The sequence below is a fragment of the Pomacea canaliculata genome, linkage group LG9 (assembly GCF_003073045.1).
Source record: "Pomacea canaliculata isolate SZHN2017 linkage group LG9, ASM307304v1, whole genome shotgun sequence".
Lineage (NCBI taxonomy): Eukaryota > Metazoa > Mollusca > Gastropoda > Architaenioglossa > Ampullariidae > Pomacea > Pomacea canaliculata.
Genome location: NC_037598.1, coordinates 6,255,291 through 6,268,146, shown reverse-complemented (window position 1 = coordinate 6,268,146; position 12,856 = coordinate 6,255,291). Strand labels below are relative to the sequence as shown.

The window sequence follows — 12,856 nt, the reverse complement described above, 5'->3', positions numbered from 1 at the left end:
GCTCGTTGTATTTTACTACAAAATTGTACCACTCTAATGTTGATTTTCTTTTTAACAGTTATAGTTCTTCTTGGTACCTCTGACGAAGCGGATATTGTGTGCTCAGCATCAGCTTCGTTTGGCGAAAATGAAACGAAACGCCATGTGTTCTGGTCATAGCTAAATAGAACAATTTCGTCGTGTAAATCAAAGGCTTTATAAGAATAGTAGTTGTTGCAGTGGAATCTGCTATAATATAGCCATGTTACCTTACGCAGAAGAGGATGATGTAACAGAGGTCTATGGGAATCTTGCACGTAAGTCCTGTAACTAACCGACAGTACACTGTAGTTACTGTGACTCCTTCAAGTGTAATATTCTGCTAAAAATTAAACAAAATATGATGTATATCAGCAATACCTTTTTTTTTGCGTTTCAGCCTCCCAAAAGCTTACTGTTGAAGCAGTTGGGCAGTGGTTTGAATTTTACCAGCAAAAAATACATGGGCGTCAGTCATTTCATTCATTGTCAGCTGCTTCTAGCTCGTCCGAGTCAGAAGAGGAAGACGTAGAAGAATGTGAGGATGACAAGGCTTTACTACTGGGATTAGACCCAAAAGAATGGAAGGTATGTACATAATGGTAAAACCTTGATGATCAAGTTGGTTTTATTTAAGTGTAAAAAAATCCACAAATATGTGTATGTGTGAGAGTGCCATCAAGCCATAGACTAATGTTATTAAGTGACGTAAATGTATAAAGTAAGTGAAACAGTTACTATTTTTGTGGGTAGTCATAAACTCTTATAACCTCAATCTTTAATAGAAAACAGCATGTCACTGTTGGTGGGAGGTTTGTCGTAAGTAATTAAAATATGAATGAATTTAGCCCAAAATCAAGACCTTGTGCTGTATATTTTATTTTCTTATTCTGCTGATGTGCATATGAATATTTCACTGCAAATTTATTATTTCTAACTGTAAACTTAAGTCTGATGAGCTAAGAAAAAGTGCATATGTTTAAAAAAAGTGGTGATGGAAAAGTTCTCCATGAAAAATATCGTGTGTTCAGTCTTGTGGAACTGTTTGATGACAGAAACAAGATCATTATGCAGTGCTTGGTCTGGCCAAGCTAAGGTACAAGGCTACAGAGGAGCAAATCAAGAAAGCTTGTGAGTGGCATTTTGGTTTTCTTTTTTTTTTTTGAACTTTTTTGACGAAAAGTGGAGTTGTGCAAAAAACTCGGCAGGTTATTAGAAAACCCCAGAGAGAGACTGTGTTTGTGTAAACACTGTCAAATGCTGTGCTGAAAGAGGTCTGGCAAAATGTGAAGTTTGATAAAGTATTGCAGAAGTCCTCAAATTTCCATAACTACCTGTCCATTCTTGCCTTCCTATTTTTATGCGATGCTTACGTGTATGGCTTAGTACATCGTGATAAGCATCTGTGTTGATCTGTACAAACATGGTGTACCTAGCACTTTTATTTGTCAACAATTTTTCGTACACGGCGAACAAAGATATTTGAAGGCATCAAGGACTCATCTTAAACCATTTCAGACAAGAGAAAAGTTTTGATGCACCATCCAGACAAGCGACGAGCTCGTGGCTTGCTGGTGCAAGAGGGAGTGGATGACTATTTCACATGCATCACTCGAGGTTAGTTTTATTTTAAGTGTGTATCCTTATATGCAGATTGTTGTATTGGCCTTGGATTTGCCCATGAACTTGTACTACTGGACTGCTTGCTGACAATTTTTTCCAATTGACTACTAAAACAAGGATGATTTATACAAAGCTTCCGGTTTAGTCACATTTCAGCTTAACTACTAGAATGAGGCTGGTACATGCAAAGCATCCGGTTTATTCCCATTCATTGTTCAGGCTTGCCGAGACTTACAGCAGAGAACTTCCCAAGAGGCTAAGCTTTGGTCTCGCCAGACAGACAGCAGTTCACTTATACACATCAGTGGGTTTGCCTATATAGCTGCTAGAGAGCATTTGCTCACCTGACCAGTAGAATTTTCTGCATGCCAGACATGTGCTAGCTTACTGACAGGAAGACAACTTTTGATGGTTAGAGAGCTAGTGTAACCCTTTGTCTCGTATTATCATGTCATCTGCTAAGTCTCGAAGAAAGAGAATTGACCATCAGAATGTTCTTTTTGCCAGCATATGAAATTCTTGGAAACCAAAACAAGCGTCGATCTTATGACAGTGTTGACCCAGAGTTTGATGATTCAGTTCCTCCTGTGACACAAGAAAACAAAAACAACTTTTTTTCTTTGTTCGGACCAAAGTTTGAGATGAATGCAAGGTAAGTTTCGGCTGTTTCTTTATTTGACACTTTCATGACAGTTCCTGGCCAGCTTTTTACCATACTAATCAAAGATTTAATAGGAGTGCCTCATTTTCAACAATGATGATAATGAATAGTGCAACACATTGAGAAAGTAAAGCCACTGTTTCCTCAAGCTGCTTCCCACCTTAAGGGGCACACCAAGGAGGAGTCAAGCTTAATAAAGATTAGGACTTACAAAATAAAACTTGTTGGTGGAATGTTGCAGGTCATCAAAATAATACTTGTTGGTTGAATGTTGCAGGTGGTCTAACAAGAGAAATGTGCCTAAGCTTGGTGATGCTGACTCTTTGTTTGACGACGTCAATAATTTTTATAAATTTTGGTAATTTTTTTTTAACCTATATTTTCTCTAATGGTTCATCATTTCATTTAACTGTTTTGTTTTTTGGTTTTTTAATTTTTTGCTTTAAGTGTGGTAGCATTCAAACTATTTCAGTCGGACCAATATTTTTGAGAAAAATTTTTTTGGTTTTTGGTGCTTGACCACTTGTTGGCACTTGACCATTGTGCTAGTTTTGATATCAACAAAACTGAAACATAAAAGGGGCGTTAAAGCAGCTGACGTAGCAAAAAGAATAACAAAGCAAATGGAGAAATTATTGGTGTGGCTAAATGAAAAACATCGCTGGAAACAAACTCATCTTTTATAGATGTTGTACGATAAAATACTATGAATAGTACAAAGTTAGCCATTGCTGGAACCCACAACCAATTAATACATTTACATGTTATGGGGGAAAAGGGCTTTGCTCTCAAACTGATCAGCACTCGATCAATCTTCTGAAATGGATGGCTGTTAAGTTCTGAGGTCCCACTGTATTATCTCTCAAATGCTAATGCTGATGGCACTTAGAATTATGGCATTTTTATTTTAGGTACTGAAAGAATTTAAGTTAAAGCAAGGTGTTGGCTTTACCCATCATAACAGAATATTTTGTATGAAGTGGGATTTTGATCTTGTTTATCTGTGTTACTGTCTGTACATTAGCAACAAGTTTGTATGTTTCAGGTATGAATTTGATTCTTGGAGAGAATTTTCATACTTGGATGAGGAAGAAAAAGAAAAAGGAGAAAAGTAAGTAACCATTATTTTTCTGCTTTTCTTTCTTTAATTTTTTTGTTTGTTGAAACTACTAGATTAGGGGATTTTTTATATCTGTAATACATTTCTATGTTTTAATTATTATTTCATCTTTCTATGCTTATGTTTATGGATATTTCTCAAGGCATCTAGTGAAGGTTAAAGTATATTCCTGGTTTTCTTTTTCCTAAAAAGTCGAGAAGAAAGACGATGGATAGAAAAGCAAAATAAAGCAGTTAGACAGAAACGAAAGAAGGAGGAAGTTTTACGAATACGACAGTTAGTTGGTGAGTGCACTAGTTTTGTTTGCATGTTGTGTCTAACGGAAGATAGATAATTTTACAATTGCAATGAAAATTCTACCCACCAAAGAATGAAAGTAGAATTTCAAAACTACGTTAAAGCTTGCTAAATACATCTTTGACTATGGGCAATAAATATTACTTGTTGGGGTGGATGAGTGCTGTTTAGGGTAGATATTTTCATGGATTCCATCTAATGCAGCTGCCTAGAGGTAAAGAACTTTTTACTCTGTTGTCCTCAGACAATGCTTATGCCTGTGATCCTCGTATCCAGCGGTTCAGGGAGGAGGAGAAAGAAAAAAAGTTAGCACATAAACGGGCCAGGCAGGAGGCTGCACGACAGAAAGCTGAAGAAGAAGAAAGGGTCAGTGCATCATGGAAATCTGTGCAGTACAACATTCTCAGCATACTTCTAGATGAGTTCTGAATCAAGAAAACTCAGAAAAAGAAAGAACAAAAATTGTACACCAAGGGTTAATGCAACGACAATCTTGATATTTTTTGGTATGGATTCCCTGGAGATTAAATACAGATAATTTTTTATTTAATGCAAAACAGTGCAAATAGACTTGAGGCTAGTACTTATAATTGTGGTCCTTTTGCCTGGCAGCATTTTCTAGAGCTGGTCTCCATTTTCTTTGCATTTGACATGACTGTACAAGACTGGTGTTATTGTCAGGGTTCCCAGGTCCTTGCAAGGTCCTTTTAAGTCCTTTTATATTGAATTTTCGCCAAAAGGCCTTTTAAGTCCTTTTATTTGCCATGCGGTCCTTTCAAATTCTCACACAGGTCCTTACATTTTCTCTGTGACCCTTTTAAGTCCTTTTATCGATAAAATATTACAACAAATTTATTTCCGGAGTAGACTTTGGCGCAAAATACCGACGATTTTTCGCTGCATTGCTATTTTAATCACAATTGAAAGATGCCGGGGAAGTGCTCTTTTCAGGAGAAGTGGCTAAAGGAAGACAAGTATAAAGATTGGTTAATAAAAGACTCGAGCAATAAACATTTGGCACGATGTGCTGCCTGCAAAATATCTCTGAATCTTTCATCAATGGGCGAAAGTGTTCTGAAACAGCACATGGTTACCGAAAGACACCAAAGGCAAATAAAAGTATTTCTGAAAGATGCGCGCTTTTGTGTAACTGATTACTTTCGTCATCGAGAACATCCACAGCCCGCTCAAAATCAGACGGCACCGACCAGCTCTGCAAGTGTGTCCAGTAAGTTGACAATTATTTATCTTTAGCGATTCATTTAGTTAACGATGTGGGTACTTAGAAAAACACATTAAATTAAAGCGTGCATAACATTTTGCGGTTTTTTCCACTCTTTATTAAGCCTATCGTCTAATTTACGGTGAAGCCAATAGCTTAAAGATCAGTAAATAGCAAAGAATTATTTAAATTAAAAAGTTGAGATTTTCATTTTCTCATGATTCGAACTACAAATAGAGTTTTTATACAATCACGAATCTTACTACAGCTTTGCTGCAGAAAATTGATCTGAATTTTTGGCATCTGATCAGGAAAGATTAAAAAGAAAGTATAATTAATAATGTATGCTTATTATCCTATTTTACCAGCAAATACATTATTTTTTGGATTTTTAAAATCAAACAATTTAACATTAAAGCTAAATCAGTTAGCTGAAAATAACTTTCATTTTCAACTATGCTGCCATCTTTATACTTTAACTTAGTTTAGTATTATTTATATTATCATGTCATTAATTATTGCTTTTTGAAACCTGTCTTTTATTCAGACAGAACATAATGTTTACAGACATAATGGTAACTTAAATGTTTTCTTTGAATAGGTTTCGTGATGAGCAATGAACGATTGAAGGCAGAGATCCTGTGGACTCTCAAGATTGTGGAATCACACTACAGTTTCAGATCTGCTGAAAAGTCTGCTGAACTGTTTCGACTTATGTTCCCAGACAGCCAAGTAGCTGCAGAATTTAAGTGCGGTCAAACAAAAGCCAGTTATCTAACTTCATTTGGGCTTGCTCCTCACTTTTCGAAATTGCTTCTGGACTGTGTAAATTCGTCGCCTGAGTATGTTCTTTTGTTTGATGAATCTTCTAACCATAAGACTCAAACTAAACAGCTGGATTTCCATGTTCGTTACTGGAGTGACAATGCTGTAAGGACTCATTACCTGACCTCGGAATTTTTGGGTCATTCCGCGGCCATAGACCTTCAACAAAAGTTCAGTAAGGTAATTAGCGAATCAAACTTCAAGCAAGCTAATTTACTTCAAATTTCTATGGATGGACCTTCTGTAAACCTAAACCTTCTTGAGAAAATTAATAACGACATGATTACCAATCACAATGTTGGTTTGTTAAATGTGGGCAGCTGTGGACTCCATGTTATGCACAATGCATTTAGGCGTGGGTGCGAGGCTTCTCAATGGGAGCTTGAGTCATTTCTTACATCTGCTTATATCTTGTTCAGAGACAGCCCAGCCAGAAGAGAAGATTATATAAAAGTAACTGGTTCCAAATCTTTTCCAGCCAAGTTCTGTGCTCACCGATGGCTTGAAAACAATTCTGTTGCTGAAAAAGCAATTGTTATGCTTCCATACTTGGAAAAATTTGTCAAAGCTGCAATGGAGAAAAAAATAACATTGCCAAAGAACAAATCTTTTGATATTGTAAAAGCTGGAGTCTTATCTACCCCTTTGCTTTCATGTCGTCTGGCTTTCTTTAGTTTAATTGCCAGTATACTTGAACCTTTTTTGAGAAAATACCAAGCTGATCAGCCTCTTCTTCCTTTCCTTTGTTTAGACTTACATGACATTATGAAAAATCTGATGCACAAATTTATCAAGTCAAATGTACTTAATAAATGTGAAACTGCCCTCCAACTTGTGCAGGTTGATATATGCAACAGTTCTAACCATGTCAATCTGAGCATGATCGAACTTGGCTTCAGGGTTGATAGACTACTGGCTGTAGCTAAGAAACAGTCATCAGTAAACGATGGAACTCTCATGGCCTTCAGAGCTGAATGCAGAGATTTTTTGAAAGCAGTTGTTCTAAAATTGCAGGATAAATCTCCACTGAAGTACACCCTAGTGAGAAACATAACTTTCTTAAACCCAAAGACCATGGGGGAAAAAGACAAATCAATACAAAAAATGAAAAAGGTTTTGTTGTATTGCCAAGGTGTGAAAAGGTTTGATGATGTGACTTGTGACAAGGTATTGTCAGAGTTCCGTAATTTTCTTGACAGTTCTGCAGGTGAGTGTGGTAGTAAGGCTTTTGACCCTATGACACAAAGACTGGATAGTTGGTTTTATGATGCCCTTGCTGGAAAAGCAGAGTTTCAGGTGTTGTGGTCTGTTGTCAGACAGTTACTCCTACTCTCTCATGGTCAAGCTACAGTGGAAAGAGGATTTTCATTCAACAAAGAAACAGTAGCTGACAATCTTAGTCAGACTGCACTAAAAGCACGCAGAGTAATTCTTGATCATATTCACAGTGTGGGAGGGGTGGAAAATGTTGAGATCTCCAAACCACTGATGATATCCGCTTCTAGTGCCTATGGCAGGTATGAACGTTACCTCTCTGAGCAGAAGCAGCAGAAGGAAACAGAAGAAAAGCAGGTCCACAGAAAGAGATTAGGAGATGAGCTGGTAATACTCACAAAAAGGCTAAAGACCACCAGTGCCGAAGAACGACACCTGCTGGAACTGGCTGACAGACATAGTTTCCAGGCTGAAGAGCAAAAAAGTTTTTCACTTATTGAAAGATCTAACAACATGCGTTTGTTAGCCAAAGACAAGAAGAAGGAGATAACAAAGATTCAGTCAGACATTGATAGATTACAGGAAGAAATTAAAAGGTGTTGAATTGTGACATTCAGAATTAATGTTTATTTCAGTTTAAATAAGCCTGCACAATTCTGTACATGTATGCTATGGAACATGTTAAAAACCAGAACTATTTAGAGGAAATTAGGTTGTGTAAAGAAATTGTATTGTTTAGTATTGGTAAAGCTGTAGGGGTGACAAAGAATTGAATTTCATCAATGAAACTTTTGCTTATAGTAGATGGATTGCTTTGTCATTTTGTAATCTTAATCTTATGTGTATTAGTATATCATGCTGTTTATGTATATGTTTGCATGTGTTACATGTATGTGTAATAAGAATGCTTAAATAATATCTCAAGGTTAAAAATAAATGGGCTGTAATGCTTGACAGTTTCGACTCATTCCATCTTTGGTTTAGCATTAGGATCACACTCTTTTCATTCCTCATCTGATCCTCCAATCCTTGGCATTCCTTGTAGTCACAAGAAAATGTTTGGTCTACACATCTGTACAACACTAGTTGCCCTTCCGTATTCGCAAAAAACGCTCTTTTTTTCAAAAGTTCTTTAGAAACTTACTCTTTCTTGAACTTTGATCTTCTAGTACTACTGTGCATAGCTCTATTTCTATCTCTCTCTTCCCATTAGAGTGTGTGTGCGAGAGAGAGACACGTGAACTGACTTTTGTATTACACCAAAGAATGGCTTTCAGGTTTTGCAATTATTATTACTTAGATTTCTAGAAAACTTGGAACATTAACGGTGTATGTTATCAGCGCGCTAAGGACACTTTTTAAGTTATCTAATCTAAATATGGCAGACAGGCATCAAAATTAACTCTTTGATTATTTATTACTAGAAATACATGTATTTGAGAACATAGAGAAGACCACAGATTCATAAATAATACATCTTTCCGACCACACAAGAGAAAAACTTAAGCATTGATGACTGTCACTTAGGTCCTTTCGAATGCATGAAAGGTCCTTTTAAGGTCCTTTTAAGGTCCTTTTTTGGCACCATCCCTGATCCCTGGGAACCCTGTATTGTGCAGGTCAAACAAGAGGCCCTGGAAGAAGAAAGAAAGAAAAAAGAAAAGGAGGACGAGGAAGCACGCATACAGGCAGCAGTCGCCAAAAAAGAGAAAGAAGGCGTGAAGAAGCAGCTGCGCAAAGAGCGAAAATCCTTCCGGACCATGGCGAAGGTGAGACAACCCTCACACTTGTAGTACTGATCCTGCTCTACGGATGCAACGTGTGGGCTCTGCTCGCTGAAACGGAAAAGAGCTGTGCCTATTTATGTGCTCCTCCAATGACAGGTGCTGGCCAAGGGACGACTGACTGACGTTTCATTGAATGAATTTGAGACTTTATTTCATTCACTATCTTTATGCTTTATGGTAATTATTTCTGGTTGTGTCTTTTAGCTGGGAGCTAGGGGAAAAAATGAGCTAGGTAGTAAGAGCTTACCATGCCACCAGATGCCCCATTTTATTCTGGGCATTCTAAATAGTTTGATTTGTCATGGCAGGATTTTGATTACTTTGCAAACACAGAGGAGGAGAGAATCAACAATCTGCAGGAAGTAGACAAGCTTGCAGAAATGTTGGCCCTCAACAGGTATGGAGTTTTTTCTGTAACATTTGTATGTCACAATGTAAGGATGATGGCACTTAAAAGGTTGATTGATTAGTTGCCCCTGGTTGCCTTTTTTTGACATTCCTAAAATGTTTCAGAGAGAAGCTGAGGTAAAGATTTTATGACGTTTTTTATTCGTGTGTTCATATATAGAAGAAAAGTTTTTTTGCTTCAGTCTGCAGGAACTAAATGAAAGTCTAGCATCTGCAAATAAAGACAAGGCTAAGGAGACATTTCTACAGAAGGTGAGAACATGGTGTATCCATAACAGTACAGTATCAATATAATTATTCTCACTGACATGGATAGGTGGATTGCTGTCTGTCTTCCAAGATCAACGCTTGGCGAGCCTAAACAATGAACATGACCAAACCAGAAACTTTATGTACAACAGTCTTGTTTTAGTAGTTAACTGGAAAAAATCAACTGCAAGCAATCCAGTAATACAAATTCGTGATAATTCTTGAATTATATATTTTGCATAATAATTCCTCTTGAACATTTTACAGATGTGGAATTTAGCCTCTTGTCACTCTTGAATCTGTGAACTTGACCAGCTACTTGTATAGCAAGTCGTCTGCCCCAGAGTCTGCGCTAGCTTTCAACAGCTCTGAGTTCAGATGTAACAGGTTGGAAAGCCAACGAAAAATCCAAAAGTTGTAGAAGAAAGCAAAAGTTAAACAGTCCTGTTGAGCAACGACGCAACGAAAAAAAACAAGAAAGCATCGGCCTACACAATTGGCCTTCCCCCCACCCCCACCCAACCCCCAAAAAACCCACAACAAGCTAATTAAAATACAAAAAAATTGTGGAGAGCCACCTCCCTCAAACCTGCTAGGCAAAGGAACGCCACTCAAGCATCAGAATTTGTTCTCATTTGTTTAAAGTAAAGGTAGACTGCATGTCAAGACTGTGCCTAACTGGAGAACACTTTTAAAACCTACATTACATTCCCCAGAAAGTGGATAGCATTTAACACTTAAAAAGTTTGTTGTTTGCAGGTGGCAGAGTTGCGGGCACAAATAGAAGAGGACAAAAGACGGCAGTTGGAGATTTCCCAGCGGAGTGCGGGGGGTGACACAATGCGTGACAAAAAGCAGTGGACAGAGGAGGAACTGCAAATGCTGATTAAAGCTGTTAACCTCTTCCCAGCAGGAACACAGGACAGGTCTGAGAAACAATTCACAAGTATCTGTGAACATGCTCATGTGTATGTAGAGGGGTGGACAGAAGCTCGGCAGCAATTTACTCTTGGGCATTCCATGTACATTGGCATGGAGCTGCTTGAGCATTGCCAGAATTGGTGGTGATTGGGTTGGGCTATCGGTGCTAACCAGCGTGGACCTATAGGAATATTTGCTGTGGGAGGTAGGTATAAAAGCAGAGCTGAGATGAGATGAAATATTTCATGGAGATTTTATTAGCACCACACAGAACCAGGAAGAGACTGCTGCCTCACTTTATCACGATTTGACGCTGAAATTTGTTGTACAGGAGAGTTTGCTTAGTCACACCATAACCTCCCACCACCATACACATGTTTACACCACCACTTGACTACATGTATATGTTTAAGTGAGATGTTTCAAGATGACAGGAAAAAGATACGAGAAGCAATTTTTGATACCTGCTCTTGTTTTCTGCAGGTGGGAGGTAATTGCTGCATTTATCGGTCAACACGTGTCAGAGAGCAATAAAAATGCCCGTGATGTTTTGTCCAAAGCAAAAGAATTGCAGAAAAATGGTGAGTGGCTGAGAGATGAACAGGAACATCACTGTCTTGTAGTAGACTTTTTCTTTTTTTAGAGGCTGTTGGGTGCATACTGTGATGTTTCCTTGAGTGTGCGTTGTGGTATGGATCTTTGTGGTTAATAAACAGTTTTTTTGTTGCTTAATATAACAGGACCAATGATGCAAAACAAAAATGCAGATTTTCAACATTTCAACCTAAAGAATGCAAATTATCAAATTACTCCAAAACCGTCCTATGACTCATGGTGAGAATGGGAAGTGACTTCGTCATGTAAGCCTTGAAATTTCTTTTTACACTTCACAACAGGTCAAGTCGTTTCTTTTGTGTGCAGATGCCTCTCTGCGACAAGGTGTATCAAAGCAAGCTTTCTCACGTTTTGAAAAAGAGCATTTGGCAAGCTCCACTGCTGCTAAACCAATGGATGCACCATCAGAGCGACTAGAATGTAGGTTACCTTAGCAGGTTGCAGCATGACAACACTGCTGGTCTGTCCAAAGTCTTGTCTAATTATTTGCCTGGATAACAAATGCATCTCAGGAGTAATAAATAGAAATAGCTTAATTAGAATGAAAAATAACATATTATGTCGCATAGCTGGGGTACTTATCATCTGATGACTGCATCCTAGCTATTCCTGTCACCAGAACAACGTATGGTCGCAGGATTTTTAGTTACTGTGCAGTGAAACTCTCTCCTTCCTTATCCACCACCTACCCACCATTGAGTCCTGAAAAAAAAACCACTTCCTTGAAATGCTAGTCCTTGTCTTTTTTCCCATTTATTGCTACTTATCTGCTCGTCCTCTGCATTATTCATTCTGCAGCTTGTCAAAAGTAAAATTTTCACAGCTACTTTGCATAAACTGATAAAAACTATCACTAACTGCATGCAGGTCTGAATAATTATTTTTTTTATAAATGTTAGTGGCAAACGTCTAGAAATGCTTTCTCTTAACAGCTGTTTAATTTTTTATAAACGCTGATTGCTTTAGTCTGCTTACCCCTCACAGCTGCAGCTGAGGCACAGCTGCGAGAGACTGGAACTAATCCTGCTCCATGGACAACAGAAGAACAAAAACTTCTGGAACAAGCCATGAAGACCTACGGCCCAAACACCCCAGAGCGATGGGAATGTATTGCCGAAGTTGTGCCAAATCGAAGCAAGAAAGACTGCATGAAGCGCTACAAGGTTTGTGAAGGCACTAGTGGGTGGACCTTGACATCTGATAAGTTTCTGCCGATATGAAAATTTTTGCTTGAGGAATTTCATGAACTGGCTTGTTGATATATAAAACACTGCGTTTTTGGTCTTTTAATTTTGTAAGTTTCTTACTGAAGGTTTTGTATTTGCATTTCAGGAACTGTGTGAATTGGTTCGGGCCAAGAAAGCTGCACAGGAAGCTGCCAAGGCTAAAAAGTCTTGATCTCACATTTTGAAGAGTTATGGCTGCTTGCTTCCAGTTCCAAGGCACCTTTAGTATTGGTGTTGATTTGAACTGCTTCCATAATTTCACCATTGGTGAGAGGACAAAGCAAGACAATCGGATTGTGCTGAGTTTACTCATTGTCATAGGTCTCTCCTATCAGTACGGGCATTAATGCATTGTGAGAGGTTACCAAAGCAGCATGCACACTAGTTTTTTTAAATTATGGCCATTGATAGCACAGCCCATGGCCAGATTAGTCTTTTCAGAGACATGCAGTTGCTATGTGAAGCTGCTTAGAGAGCTAATGGCAAGGCAAAGTGCCAGGTATGCAACAGACTTGGCATTTCAGTCAAGCAGAATGACGGACTAAGATAAAATACTTAAACATGTCCATGTTGTCATTGTTTTCCATTGTAACAAGACATCAAGGGACACCTGTTTCTACAAATACAAAAGCATTAAAATACAGAGCGATGTTTCATTTATATGTGAGT

The 12,856-nt window shown here is 38.1% G+C and overlaps 1 protein-coding gene across 1 annotated transcript; it reads left to right on the top strand.

The window, feature by feature from the left end:
• Nucleotides 1–98: 98 nt before the first annotated feature.
• LOC112572937 (dnaJ homolog subfamily C member 2-like) lies at nucleotides 99–12,830 on the top strand. Its single transcript, XM_025252938.1, has 17 exons — nucleotides 99–296; nucleotides 419–606; nucleotides 1,074–1,149; nucleotides 1,537–1,635; nucleotides 2,149–2,293; nucleotides 2,580–2,660; nucleotides 3,348–3,413; nucleotides 3,615–3,706; nucleotides 3,964–4,085; nucleotides 8,601–8,750; nucleotides 9,077–9,165; nucleotides 9,359–9,428; nucleotides 10,185–10,351; nucleotides 10,830–10,927; nucleotides 11,268–11,381; nucleotides 11,946–12,124; nucleotides 12,294–12,830. Exons 1-17 carry the CDS (start codon nucleotides 242–244, stop codon nucleotides 12,357–12,359), a joined length of 1,857 nt encoding a protein of 618 aa, XP_025108723.1. The 5' UTR covers nucleotides 99–241; the 3' UTR covers nucleotides 12,360–12,830.
• The last annotated feature ends 26 nt before the right edge of the window (nucleotides 12,831–12,856 follow it).